General features: G+C 31.8%; 1 protein-coding gene across 2 annotated transcripts in view; it reads right to left on the minus strand.

Moving 5' to 3' along the window:
* The window catches only part of LOC111697348 (four and a half LIM domains protein 2), a 17,933-nt gene extending 2,443 nt beyond the window's left edge, over positions 1-15,490 (minus strand). Inside the window, exons 1-11 of one of the 2 annotated variants that reach the window (XM_023467327.1) lie at positions 15,352-15,490; positions 13,769-13,846; positions 12,604-12,706; positions 12,013-12,113; positions 11,392-11,465; positions 10,563-10,640; positions 9,689-9,780; positions 8,816-8,922; positions 6,792-6,871; positions 6,137-6,213; positions 5,241-5,558 (exon numbers count right to left, since the gene is read on the minus strand). In XM_023467327.1, coding sequence (XP_023323095.1) covers positions 5,460-5,558; positions 6,137-6,213; positions 6,792-6,871; positions 8,816-8,922; positions 9,689-9,780; positions 10,563-10,640; positions 11,392-11,465; positions 12,013-12,113; positions 12,604-12,706; positions 13,769-13,846; positions 15,352-15,473 — 1,011 coding nt within the window. In that variant the 5' untranslated portion in view covers positions 15,474-15,490 and the 3' untranslated portion in view covers positions 5,241-5,459. Of the gene's footprint in view, positions 1-1,550; positions 1,667-5,240; positions 5,559-6,136; positions 6,214-6,791; positions 6,872-8,815; positions 8,923-9,688; positions 9,781-10,562; positions 10,641-11,391; positions 11,466-12,012; positions 12,114-12,603; positions 12,707-13,768; positions 13,847-15,351 lie in introns of those variants that run through there. The other variant, XM_023467326.1, reaches the window with a different exon arrangement.
* Positions 15,491-15,707: the final 217 nt, after the last annotated feature.

Genomic DNA, 15,707 nt, shown 5'->3' on the forward strand with positions numbered 1-15,707 from the left:
AAAGGTATCCTGAATAAAGGTATCCTGAATAAAGGTATCCTGAATAAAGGTATCCTGAATAAAGGTATCCTGAATAAAGGTATTCTAAATAAAGGTATCCTGAATAAAGGTATCCTGAATAAAGGTATCCTGCATAAAGGTATCCTGCATAAAGGTATTATAAATAAAGGTATCCTGAATAAAGTTATCCTAAATAAAGGTATCCTAAATAAAGATATTCTAAATAAAGGTATCCTAAATAAAGAAAAAAAAGGTATTCTAATGAAAGTATCCTAAATAAAGGTATCCTAAAATTGATATATCATTCCTAAATAAAGGTATCCTAAAATGGACATATCCTAAATCAAGATATCCTAAATAAAAATATCCTGAAATTGACATATCCTAATTAAAGGTATCCTAAAATTGACATATCTTAAATAACGGTATCCTCTAATTTTGAGAAAATCGGAGACATTGACCACAATTAAATAATTGTGCTGTAGAACATGTCAAATTAGTGGGAAGGCAAAATTTCATATTTTAAAATTGTATAATGTAATTTTAAAATTAATTACTTGAAATTTGATGTTTAGACTGCAATTAACAATTTAGCTACAAAATTGTGAACATGTGTTTTTGCTTTTTTAACTTTTGACTTATATTACTCACTTTGTTTTTATATTGAAATCTAAAATCTATTTTGATACTGGAGATTTAGGATATTCTAAGATAAATTAGTGGGCTCATGCTTAAAAGTTAATGACCATTAACATATTTCACCCGTTAAAGGGACCGTTCACTTATTTTGGAAATTTCATGGTAAACTAATTAGCCAATTAGCTATTCAATAATATTATTAGTCTTACTTTTCAAAGATATCTATTACCGGAGAAAAGGCCGATTTATTGTTTAGTATTCCAGTGGAAAGGTATGATACCTTTACATAGACACTATTTACACGTTTTTTTGAGAAGCACTAATAACAACCAAAAATCTAAAATCATCATACTTCAATGACAACATCAGCAATTATTTGATAAAATATAAAAACTTTTGCTTTTAGAACTAGCAAGATATTAACGTTTTTCGTGTTCAAACATGATTTAACAAATTAACACGTTACAAAGACGACTTTCTCCATGACTATTTCTAAAAGCATCAATTTGTGTCTACAAAGGTGCCGCGTTCCTTGACCTTTCCACTGGAATTATGAATGATAAATCGTCTTTTCTCAGGCCACAGTTGTCTTTGAAAAGAGTTTTCTGTTTATCACTGCATCACGTGAATTTATTTACCCGAATAAAATCAGTATAATGAAGACGACTTTTCTAATTAAATTTAGATTTCTAACAAGCTTTTTTCAATTTACAACTTAACAAGGAAACAAAGAGAAGCTGTTAATTAACAGCTTCTCCTAGAGAAGCTGTTAATTCACAGCTTCTCTTTGTTTACGTGTTAGTGTTTTTCCATGCTGTTTGACAGCTTGGTAGACATCAAAATTGAAATTGAAAGTCGTCTTCATTTTATCAACATATAAGACGGCTCCTGTATTACGTCAATTATCTTACCTGGATGAACCCCTTGCCAACCATGCTCTCATTGCAGATGTTGCAGAAGAAGCACTCGTTGTGCCAGGCCAGGGTCTCAAAAGCAACAAACTTGGTGCTCCCTAACCCACCCTTTCCTACAGGTAAAAATAGTTACGTGAAAAATATCTTTAAAGAGGGGCATTTATAAGTCATTTCAAGTGACCTTTCTTGAGAGGGGGGGAGTGCAGAAGTCCTAAATTGGTAATCACCGCCACCCAAACGTGTTTTGCGGTGTGCGCGCTCCTCCATTGGTAATCAGGCTGTATACGTAATTTCAAGTGACCATCCATGCAAAGGTTGCAGTCCCCGATTTACAACGGTAACCTTCAGAACTTTTATATGATCAAAAATTTTGAAAATACTGTCTTTTTTCTATAGGTTTGAAACTGTTAAATTCTGATAATTCGTTACGCATTTCTGCAGTGGAAATGCACATGTCACTTTTGCAGAGAAAATAATCAGTTTAAAAAATGTTAAAGATTGATATATAATTCATACTTGATCAAGCAAAGCTTTGAAAGAGTACAGTTGTGAATCGGACATTGGCATCTTTGCATGAAGGGGTCACTTGAAATTATATGTACATTCCCTTTAACGGATATAGTTAACAAATCTTTCTGGTTCTATAGTTTAACCTCACAATCACATTCTAAAAACATGTCCTTCCATTAAATTGAAAGTAAAAATTTTACAAAGAAGCATAAGTTACTCAAAACCAATGAAATGAAGATTTCAAGTAAATTTTGTTTTAATTTTAATATTAAAGATCTAAAGATTTTGATATTTGAATTATATAAGTTTAACCCAGAACTAGGAAGATATTGTATAAACATTCATAAAATGTCGTTTTGAGAATTTTTCAATGGGTTTTATACAGGGTGTCCCACGAAACATGACAGTTGGTGAATAGTTTAGAATGTCTTCTTCCAGAATTTGTTAAGTTGTTTGATATCAATTAGACAATAATACAAATATTGCGTGGGAGTCATGTTCTAGTAAAATTGGTTTCAAAGTAAAATATGTTTCAGAAAAAGATTATTTAACGAAATAAACTGCAAAAAGTCTTTAAAATCTAATAAAGTATATGAAAGACGACTTTCATAACTCTTTACCAACTGTCATGTTTCGTGGGACACCCTATACTAAATTATACCTAAGTCTCAGTAACTATAAAATAAATAAATACTACTAATAAAAAGGGGACAGTTTTAAAGAGCTATACATATAATTATTTACTTAGAAATCATAATATTTTCTGGATTAATCGTCATAAGCAGGTAAGTTTAAGAAAACAGCGTTTAATATCTATATGATTTATATACTATACAAATGCTTTCAGAATAAAGGGGTGACAAATTACAAATTTCTTAGGAAAGTTTATGTTTAGAAGATTCTATTTATATAGAAGATTCACTTTAGACAGACGACTTACATATAGAAGATTCTCTTTAGACAGACGACTTGCATATAGAAGATTCTCTTTAGACAGACGACTTACATATAGAAGATTCTCTTTAGACAGACGACTTGCATTTAGAAGATTCTCTTGGGACGGAAGATACTGTATATACAGAAGATTCTCTTGGGATGGACGAAACTGTATATATAGAAGATTCTCTTTAGACAGACGACTTGCATATAAAAGATTCTCTTTAGACAGACGACTTGCATATAGAAGATTCTCTTGGGACGGAAGATACTGTATATACAGAAGATTCTCTTGGGATGGACGAAATTGTATATACAGAAGATTCTCTTGGGATAGACGAAACTGTATATACAGAAGATTCTCTTTAGACAGACGACTTGCATATAGAAGATTCTCTTTAGACAGACGACTTGCATATAGAAGATTCTCTTGGGAGGGAAGATACTATATATACAGAAGATACTCTTGGGACGGAAGATACTGTATATACAGAAGATTCTCTTGGGACGGAAGATACTGTATATACAGAAGATTCTCTTGGGACGGAAGATACTGTATACAGAAGACACTCTTGGGACGGAAGATACTGTTTACAGAAGATACTCTTCGGACGGAAGATACTGTAAATACAGAAGATACTCTTGGAACGGAAGATACTGAATATACAGAAGATTCTCTTTAGACGGACGATACTGTATATACAGAAGATACTCTTGGAACGGAAGATACTGTTTACAGAAGATGCTTTTAGGACGGAAGATACTGTATATATACAGAAGATTCTCTTTAGACGGACGATACTGTATGTACAGAAGATTCTCTTAGGACGGAAGATACTGTATATACAGAAGATACTCATGGAAGATACTGTATACAGAAGATTCTCTTTAGACAAATGATACTGTATATATAGAAGATTCTCTTGGAACGGAAGATACTGTATACAGAAGATGCTTTTAGGACGGAAGATACTTATACAGAAGATTCTCTTTAGACGGACGATACTGTATATTAAGAAGATACTCTTGGGACGGAAGATACTGTTTACAGAAGATGCTTTTAGGACGGAAGATACTTATACAGAAGATTCTCTTTAGACGGACGATACTGTATATACAGAAGATACTCTTGGGACGGAAGATACTGCTTACAGAAGATGCTTTTAGGACGGAAGATACTGTAAATACAGAAGATTCTCTTTAGACGGGCATCCTACTGCATGAACAAGATTTTCTTTAGACGGACGATACTGTATATACAGAAGACGCTTTTAGGACGGAAGATGCTGTATATACAGAAGATACTCTTGGGACGGAAGATACTTATACAGAAGATTCTCTTTAGACGGACGATACTGTATATACAGAAGATACTCTTGGGACGGAAGATACTGTTTACAGAAGATGCTTTTAGGACGGAAGATACTTATACAGAAGATTATCTTTAGACGGACGATACTGTATATATATAAGATACTCTTGAGACGGATGATACTGCTTACAGAAAATGCTTTTAGAACGGAAGATACTGTATATACAGAAGATTCTCTTTAGACGGGCACCCTACTGCATGTACAGGATTCTCTTTAGACGGACGATACTGTGTATACAGAAGATACTCTTGGGAGGGAAGATACTGTATACAGATGATTCTCTTTAGACGGACGATACTGTATATATATAAGATACTCTTGGGACGGAAGATACTGCTTACAGAAGATGCTTTTAGGACGGAAGATACTTTATATAAAGAAGATATTCTTTAGACGGGCACCCTACTGCATGTACAAGATTCTCTTTAGACGGACAAAACTGCATTTACAAGATTCTATTATTGACATCAAACTGCATATACATGATTCTCTTTGGACGGACAATATGTTGGGTTCATCTAATTATCAGAGCCCAAAACTTAAGACAGGGTATCGTTATAAAAACCAGTTTTGGAACCTGGGTTTCTTGAATGGGGTTAGGCAGTTTTGTAGATATCAATACTTTTTTTTAAATATTATTTTATTTAGTTTCTTAATATTCTCTATTTTTTTCAAATCTCATATATCAAAATTTACACAAATGTAAAGGCCTCGAAAAGAAAATTTGGGAGTTTCGTTCAACGATACTCGACATTTAAATTTCGGACTCTGATGTCCACGTGGTAAAAAATATCTGTGAAGCTTTACATACATAATTTCATAATTAACAAACCTCATGCAAACTTTTAAGTGAACAATAAATATAAAATAGAGATGTGTTAAATCTTTATTTAGAATAAGAAATAAAAAAATAAAGCATGCATGGATTCGACCCACATGCAAAACTAATATTAGTGCAGTGAAATAACTAGCAGACTCCTTGCTAATCTCTTAAAATCTCTTAAATTTGAGCAAACAGGTTTTGAGCAATAATTAGTTTCTTTTTTTTAGGGTTATTTCTTCTTATTTCTTGTAGACCGGTTATTGTTTACTGTTCCACAGTGTCGGCCATTAGCTTCTTTTTCGCGCATTCCGGGCAAACAATATCCTCGCCATCAGTTATAAATCCTTTCCCAACCATTGTCGTCTTCACAACACACAATCAATCAATCAATAGTTAAGCGAATAAATAAGGGATCTCAGGTAAGGAATTGAGTTTTTGCCGCAAATTTTAATTTATGGTTTGAAATATCTAAGGTCCAAGACATTTAAAGGCAAAGATATAGGGATAGAAAAATAGGGAAAATACTTACAAATTGTTTTAAATGCATCTAGCATGCTTAATGATTATGGGNGGGGGGGTAGACGCCGATGTCGTCGTAGTAAAGAAGCGAATCAAGCAACGTGAGGTAAATTGTCAAGGCCGATGAAGGACAAAATTAAAATGGAAAAAAAAAATAATTGCTGTCATACTGAGCGTTCTGAAATATGGTCTACTGGAGAAAATGAAGATTTCAATCAATTGAAAAAAAGTAGACAGACCACATCTTGGAAATTCCAGGATGAAATATCAAAATATTATCAAAGTTGATGCACTAACACAGCATGTTTCATTTGAAGCCAGTTTTAAAAACCTTCACTTAAATTCCCAATCTATTGCAACACCCTGCGGCTTTCCTTCAAATTAAAATAGTCAATTAAAAAAAACTAAAGATTGTTAGTTTCCTTGCAAGATGTGCAGACAAAGCAATCGTTGTGCCAGTGCCGGCCTTCGAAGGAAATAAACCTAGTGCCTCCAATCCCTGGAAACCGGTTAGTGTAGTAAATAAAGTAAATAAACAAACAAATTATCCATGCAACAATATGTCCAACAGAAAAATGAAACTGAATACTGGCCTCAAACTCTCATTTTTATAATCCCTAATCTTTACAACCCTGATGTCGCATACATAATTATTTTTAAACATGAATGTTAAAATTTGACATTTCAAAATTTTACAGAAAATATGAGTTTTTGGCGAGAAATCAGTTCAAAGGTTCGGAAATAATTCACGAAAGAGCATAATAATTTGTTATAAAATAGTAAACAAAAATTAAAAAATATAAATAAATTAGATCTTCATGCTTAAAAGACATCACGTTGCATCATGGCTGCAAAGATTATAGGAAGGAAAAAATTGGCTTTTAGATAAATAATCAGTTTAAAGGTTTAGGCACTTTAAAAAAAAGCATAATTTGTTAAGAAATAATAAAATAATGATAAAATAAATTTGATTAATTACAAAAAGTCATGCTTAGAAAGACATTACGAATAATTCAAGATGCAAAGTTAAGAATTAAAAAAAAACTTATTTCCTTTTTTGAATCTCTGTATTTGTACCTGTAATTGGCTTGCTGCAAGCTGTACAACGTTTAGAAAACAGTTCACCAAAACAGTCGGCACAGTACGGTTTATCATCCCTAAACCAGGGATTCTTATTTACCAAAATACTTGTTAATAATAAAAATAATTTATAATTGAAATAACCTACAGTGTAACCCTTAATAACGAATACATCGAAAAAATTCATCAAATGTCGTGTTCTTCACTTTCTGATAATGGAATGTTGCAGATATTTAGTTTTTAAATCAAATTATTATATGGAACTCTTTAAAACTGTTCCCGCATATTTATAGCTATTTATTTATTTTCGCAAATACTAAAATTTACGTAATATACAGGGTGTCCCACGAAACATGACAGTATGCAGGACGACTTGAATGTCGTCTTGATTTTTTATATAATTTGCTGCGTTTATTTGTCAACCTAATTTTAGAAGTAAATTTCTAGAGATAATAATCACAAAATTTCCCTTGTCCTGCCATTTCCAAAATGTGGTCTGCCTTTTTTGTGCTTTCAATATTGCCCGAGATATGAAGAATTTCGTTCAGATTTCGACAATTTTGCTTTTATTTAACAAAATTGAAATCTGAACCAAACTCTTTATATCTCAGGTAATATTGAAAGCACAAAAAACGCAGACCACTTTTTGGAAATGCCAGGGCTAAGAGAATTATGTGATAATTGTTTCAAGAATCATACATGTTAAAGTAGATAGAAGACTAAATGTCACAAATAAATTCAAATACCAAAGACGACTTTCAAGTCGTCTTCCTATTGTCATGTTTCGTGGGACACCCTGTAGTATAAAACTCATTGAAAAATTGTCAAGACGACATTTGATAAATTCTTCATTGTTGTATTCGTTATTAAGCGTTTCACTGTACTCTACAGGGACGCAATATTTGTCGTGGGAACCAACGTTCTTTTAAATCAAAATTTTTAATTTTCCATAAAAGAGGTTGTACACAAAATGTGCTAATTTCTTCACGAAAACTTCGCACTGCTGCTAGTGTTATCAAAGGTTTATCCATCAAATTCGAATTGTTAAACTAATATTTATGATGAAGAATGGATATCATAAATGCGTCACATCAAATTGTCAATATATTTGAAAAAAAGAAACTAAACGTACTTTTTGATATTTTTTAAAAACCTTTTCATGGAACCTTCTCCGAAAGTGATTTGCGCATTTCTTGCTTTAAGAAACAAGGGAAAAAATCACAGAAATCAACATTTTGCAAGTCAGAAAAAAATTATGTATTTTCCACATTTTTATCAGAGTAGGGATTAAAGCATAGATAAACAAATAAACATAGATAGCTTATGTACGCAAAATCACCAAGAATTGTTCAGTCCGCGAACTCATACTTCTAGGGGTCAAATTGTACTTCAATGATAAGCGGGGTGGTTTGGTGTTTTAATTTAACTATTTAAACAACAATATTTCACAGAGCAATATATCATATTGACGAGAACTGAAGAAGGACATGGGAAGGACCATAGAAGGACTAAATAACATAAATTTCTCTTTACAGAACTCATGTACACCACAAGTACTCAATGACATAAGAACAGCCAATGTTCACAACCGACCTAGTTAATCTACAGAGCGTCCCATATCATATTAGATTATCTCTAATCTTTAACGACAAAATAAACCCTTAATACTCGAAAAACTTATCATTTTCCGCAAGAAAATTCTTATATAAGGCTTATTTTATTTTTCAAATTGATTTATTCTAATTAAATTTTCTTATTAGTCCCGAAAATCGCAATTTAGACCTGTTGACGGTCTAATATGATGTGGGACACCCTGTATATAATAGGAATATCTTTAAAAAATCTCTGTACATTTATATCTTTCAGGATGAAAATTTCGTCTTATGCGAATCTATCTTTATCTATGGAAGAAAGGGCTATCGTTGTAAATCAGGCCTTGCCATCTTTGTATGGAGAATCACTTAAAAATACGCTTAAAATTCCTAAAACGTTAATAAATAAGTTTATCTTTAGCTTTGTACCTGGATGTAAACCTTTGACCGGCCAGAGACTTCTGACAGTGAGTACAAGTGAAACATTCACGATGCCAGGGATCATTGCGGTAGGTCACTCCTCCCTGGGTGATAACCTGAACACAAAATTTTTTGTATGAAGTTCATAGAAAATGGTTTTAATTACTTGTAACTTTAAATTGAAAAAAAAAACTGATTTTGCGTCTCAATTTTTAATTTCTAATTTTCATGCAATCTGATGTTTAAATATGCTTTTGATATTTCATTTAGCTTTAAACACAAAAGGACTTTAGATTGCAAAGATGTAATTTTTGTTTTTAGGCGAAATGTTTCTTTTTGAAATAATGATCTTTCAGATTACTATTTTAGAGAGCTTCACTGCTTTTCAGATGGTTCGGAATTTTTCGATGATTTAAGTGTTGAAATAATTGATTTTTTATAGTATTTTTACTTGTTTCATATACAATAAACTTTAAAGGATGATTATTTGCCCGCTAGGCGTCTTTGCGCCAATGCTTGTGCGATTTCACATGGAAGAGACTCTAACGACACCTAGCGAAAAAAATCGTCGCTTTAAAGTACGTCGCATATAAAACAAGTAAATAATATTATGAAATATAAACTTTATACGATCGAATGCATCGAAAAAAAATTAATGATTATAGGTTGTCATATATAAATGATTTGTTTGGCATCAAAATTTATTTTTTTACAATTCGAATTTGTACGGACGCTACGGTCTTTGGTATGAGTCGTTTTTAACGATTTTCTCCTTATAGACGCGACATATAGAAGTTAAGATTAGTTGCAATCACCATCGAATATTTTTGGACGTAAGCCTATATCCCTTTTAACTTTTCGCGAACACTCCCTTTAAATTACCTTGCTGCACTTGATGCACTTAGTGGCAAACTTATCTTCATAACACTTAGCACAGTAGATATCATGCTCCTTAGGGATAAAGGATTTGGTCCCTATAACATATTAAAATTATAATTATATAATATAATTATATAATATAAAAAAGTCGCACAAAAAAAGCTTAAATCATTATCATTATTATAATTATTATCTTTATCATCATTAACATTATTATCATTATCATTTATATCATTTTATCATAAACATTATTAGCATAATCATTATTATCATTGTCATTAATATCATTATCATTATTAACGTTATTATCATTCACATTATTATCATTCAAATTATTATTATTATCATAATCATTATTATTATTATCTTTATCATTATTTTCATTATTATCATTGCTATTATTATTATTATCATTATAATTATTATTATTATCATAATCATCATTTATTATCATCATTTTGCACTTGAAATATTAGTTTTATGAAGAAGTTGATCACTTGCCTCAAGCTCTAGTTTTCCAAACCTTTGCTACAAACAGAATTCATAGTTTGAATAATCTAAAGTCTACGATATTGGGTTGCAAAGATACAGGATGTAGAAAATCACAGTTTGTGGCAAAGACTATTCCTTTACTTCTTCAAATTGAGAAAGATCAAGGTAAAAGAATAAAGATTAGAAAGTTAGAGTTGTAGACAAGTCATCAGTTATTTTCTGGGGACTCTTATAGGAAGTAATATGAAGAAAGTAATCAAAACAAAAATTGAATTTTAAAACTTTTAATGCTTTAAAATATCCATGATGATTTTATGTAATATTGAATTAAAATTTAATTTTGAAGTATTTTAAAAAACATTTTTTTTAAGCAAATACTCCTCACCTATTGGGTTCTTGCAGGTGCAGCAAACAAAGCACTTCTCATGCCATTGCCTTGTCTTATACTCCATCTTTTTCATACCTTCACATTCGGCAAAAGTTTTAATCAAAACGAAAATTGTCGAAATCTGAATAAAATTCTCCATATCTGGAGAAGTAATTTCAAAACCAATATAAAAAACAGACCACATTTGAACATGCAGGACTAGAAGTATTTTGTGATAAGTAACCTAGGGATTTTATTTCTCAAATTAATTCAAGGGGTAAAGACGACCTTCAAGTCGTATCTCAACTGTCAATTACCTATATAAAAATGAACCACTTTTTGCACTTTAAGGAAAATATGTCGAAAGTATGATAAATTCTCATAATTTTATCGAATTTGTTTTAACAAACCACGAATATGTATAACTTCCATCCCTCCTTACTGTAAACTCTGGAACTCTGGTTCATTTCCAGTACCAGGCCGACATTTTAGCAGCTAAAGAAAGGTGTACATATAAGGCAAAACGGGATAGACACCAAATGAATCATCGCGTTCTTGTAAATTTTATTTTTGCCCCGCTATTTATTTTTATACAAATGATAAGACTTTAGTGAGGACCTGAAATCCCTGAAACTCTTTAATACGCACCATAGCTAGTCTAGTCAGACCGCCTTATTTTGTTCCTTGAAACACGTTCTGTCAACCATATACTATGATACACTTTTCGGATCTGTGCGGTAAAGACTAGACCGGGTATCCTCGTTCTAGTTTTGGAAACATCCATAAATTCAAATGTAGTGTCTAAAGTCTCATCTTTTTGTAGGATCCCCTGTATAATAAGTAATACCTGCTCTGAACACATCTCCACATCCGTCACAACGGGTAGCAAACTGGGAATCATAACAGGACCCACAGTAAATCCTTTACAAATAAATAAATATAACTCATTCTTTTAGAGAGAAAATAATATGTCAAATATAAGACATTCTTGAAATTGTTTAAAAAGCCCAATTTAATAACAAGATCCTACAGTTAAAGTAAGTATAATTTCTATAAGTCTACCTTTCTACCTGTCTCCATGTCTACCTGTTTACCTGTCTACCCGTTTACCTGTCTACCTGTCTACCTGTCTACCTGTCTACCTGTCTAACTGTCTACCTGTCTACCTGTCTACCTGTCCACCTGTCTATCTGTCTACTTGTCTATCTGTCTACCTTTCTACCTGTCTACATGTCTACCTGTCTACATGTCTACCCGTTTACCTGTCTACCTGTCTACCTGTCTAACTGTCTGCCTGTCTACCTGTCCACCTGTCTACCTGTCTACCTGTCTATCTGTCTACCTGTCTATCTGTCTACCTTTCTACCTGTCTACCTGTCTGTCTATCTACCTGTCTACCTGTCCACCTGTCTATCTGTCTACCTGTCTATCTGCCTACCTGTCTACCTATCTACTTGTCTATGCCTACCTGTCTGCCTTGCTACCGAATTGTTTGTCCACTAGACTAGTTCTACATTTGTTGCAAAGGAAGCAGGATTCATGCCAATGCTTCTCTTTATAAGAAAGATCCTGAAATTAATTTCGTTAATTAAAAAATTTTTTTTTTAAAATCAAATGTTTTACTAAGAAACAACGACCATTGCTTAATGTTATTTAAGAGACAATCTTAACCACAGGATACATTTAAATTAATTAGTACTTTTCTTAATTGATTTATAAATGACTCGTCCAAAACTCATCGACTTAACCCTATCCCTGCTGGGGTACTTGAAAACCAGGATATGCTGGGGGGGTGGGAGTCAATTTGACCCCCCCCCCCCTCTAAATCCCATGTTTTTAAAATTTTTAAATTTTTAAAACTGGGTTTTTTCAATCTGAGGTTCTTCACAAAAATGACTTGAGCATTTCTAATCCAGGAAATCATCAGTATTACATATTTTTAAACCTAAAAAACGACAATATCTTCCATTTTGTGAATCGGGCATTATCATCTTTGCATAAAGGGGCACTTGAAATTATGCTTACAGTCCCTTTAAATAAACTTATGATGGCAGTTTACCTTTGAATCAATTCCGATAATCTTGTTGCATTCATCACAATTGTTTGCAAACACGTTTTCGTAGCATTTTATGCAGTACGGATGATCTTCTCGCAGTACATATCTGTAAACAAAGAGATTGCAGTACATATTTGTAAACAAGGATATTGCAGTACATATCTGTAAACAAGGAGATCTTAAGGTCGAGTACATCGTTAAAGGGTTATATTACTCTGAAAAAGCTGAAAAGTTTGTTGATTAATTTTAAAAATATTTTGAATTACTCTTTTAAGATATAAAAAGCATGAAACAATTTGTTTATGAATAAAATGTTATAAGAAGATTGTTGCGTTTCAACTAATATATATATACTTATTTATAAATAAAATGATTTTAACCATGATATTTCTTAAATATATATGGAAATATATGATTCCAGTATAAGATGTTGGTTTAATAATTTACTTTATCTTGTTTGATATGCTTTCAGATGCTTCGGGTCAAACGTGAGAAACTTTAGTATTTTACAATTATCATGTATCTACAGACTACAGGGTGAGTAAAAAAAAACTGGATTTGCTTATTTCACAAAACACTTTAAAAATGTTTGTAGGGTTTATGTTTTAGTTGAAAAAAAAGTTTAACTACAAGGAACCAAATGTGAATTTTTTTTTGGAAAAAACATTCTCTTGAGAAATCGTTTGCAAAACGATTATTTTTTTGTTCCAAAGTTTCCTTCAGATAAAGATATAAGGATTAAAAAAATAGATAATCCACCGGATATTTTTTCTATGTTCAAAATAGAATTTTTGCAATCTGATTATTACAATTTTCCCCGAAAACAAAAATTTAATGTTGTGTAAAACAATATTAATCATAGATTGTATCTAAGTCTTGTGGGCACTTTATGGAACTGACTTTTCAAATAATGAAGCAGAAACAAAGAAGGAATTTGACGGAAATTATTTATTTCAAGATAGAAAACGATGATATCTGAATAATGTTTCCAAAACGAATTTTACTTAATGAAGCGTTATTTTCACAATTATTTTCAGTTCTAACCATATAAGTGTATCTTAAAAGATGAATTTCGTGGGTGCTTTTATTATTTTTCAAAAATTAATTTATCCTTTTAAATAGTTTGTTTTTTAGACAAGAAAAAAAATAAAATGAATTATGAACTTACCTATGTCCAGCCAAGCTATCGTCACAGTGATGGCAAAACATGACTTCAGTTTCGTATTCCTTGGACAACTCACGAACACTAAAATAAAAATTGTCAAAATTAAATTAAATTTAGTTTTGGGAGATTTTGGTCGGTGTGTTTAGTTTGAGAACCAAAAAAGTTGAATTCTCGTTCCCTAGTTTTTTCTTTACCTATAAAAAGAATTTTGTATACTTTGCAACCTGAACTATTTGTAACATAGTGCTTTGAATATCTTATATCAGTTGCAACTATTGAAAAAAAGATCAAAGACGACATTTTTCCAACTTTTCTGGTTCCCCTTGTATAATTTAATAAATTTGAACCGCGTCTTAAATCCGCCAAAAACCGGTTTCAATTGAACTTCGGCTTAAATCTAGAAACATTGAATACAATTTTAAGTGACACCAACCATATTTGAGCCGCGGCTTAATTTAAGCCGCCGCTCAAATTCTTTAAATTCGGCCTCAGGCTGATGTGGTCGTGCCGGGTTCAAAAATATAGTTCTGGAAAATTAGGTTGTTTCTTTTTCTTTTAAAATTGAAATATTTCTATATATTGCTAAGTTAACATATTTTGTTAATATTTTTAAGGATGTATCAGTTGCAACCATTAGAAATAAAGATAAACTTTCACAGGAAAGTTTTCTGATTCACATAATGATTACTCGGAAATGATTATGAAGAAAAGATTATTATTTGATATGTACAACAATATTAGTGAGGAAATATTGGAGTACTGTAATACTAGTATAATAATTTGTAATTTTGATTTTATTTTTTATAAAAAAACTTTTTTTTAAATATACTTTTATTATGAAGTACAGACTTCAAGAGTCACACAACAATTTATACAATGTATAAATACGACACATGCTATGTATGGCAAAAAATTGTTTCAAAAATAGGTTCAGTCCCCCCACCCCTTATCCTAGCTCCCCCCCCCATTTACTAACGATGTCTTTTTAGCGTTGAGAGTTTAGACAATGAGAAATTAATACTCAGAACGTGAACTTGGTAAAAAGGAAACTAAAATATTAGTTTGCTCTCTTAATTGTTTTTTCATTAGTATTTTAATGTTTTAATTTTCAGTTAATTGGTAACTTTTCAACTTAGTCTTCGTTGTTCTGCTACTTGTTTTGTATTGAATTTTTTTCCAGGTTACAAAGATATAGGGATTACACAATTAGAGCTTAATCAATTCTTTATGTAGCTTCAAGACTACCTAATTAAAATAATATGTAGCTTCGATATCAACGAAGAACCATCAATGTTCCTCGTTGGAATAATTCTTAATTTTTATACTTTTACATAGTGTATGTAGCCTCAATACCAATTTCTCCTTAAAAATGTATCCGTAAATTCCTTCACAATTTTCTTTAAATATATGTACTGCACGATATTGATGTAAATTAGTTTTATTTAATCATGTAAACAATGTTGTACAATTTATGTAATCTCGATACGGAGTTAATAAATATCTAGATCTCAAAAAAATTCTTTATGTGCAGAGTTTTTCTTTTTTTGTTAATAAAGATATATTTTTTTAATTTGAATCCTTTCAACCTTTCCATCTCTCCCCCCTCCGAGGAGGAGATAGTAGTTGATGTTTCGGTTGTAATGGTCTCCCCTCCACCATCCTTCTTCACGCTCTTCGTGATCTTCTTAACCTTCTTCACCGTCGACATGTTTACAACTGACAAGGTACGGACACTGTCTGCACACGGAGGTATCCCTGCTGCACACGGACCTAGGCGTGTTTGCACACGGTTCCCTTTTCTTAAAGTTTATACAAAGCTTTCCCTGCTGCAGGGTGTAGTGTTCCCGAGTATTATTTAGAAACTCAAAATTTGAAAAACTAATTAAGAAAAATTAAGATGGACATATTTCTTGGAGATAAAGGCACAGCTGCTTGAGGCACG

Source organism: Eurytemora carolleeae, unplaced genomic scaffold, assembly GCF_000591075.1.
Source record: "Eurytemora carolleeae unplaced genomic scaffold, Eaff_2.0 scaffold10, whole genome shotgun sequence".
In the NCBI taxonomy this organism is placed as follows: domain Eukaryota; kingdom Metazoa; phylum Arthropoda; class Copepoda; order Calanoida; family Temoridae; genus Eurytemora; species Eurytemora carolleeae.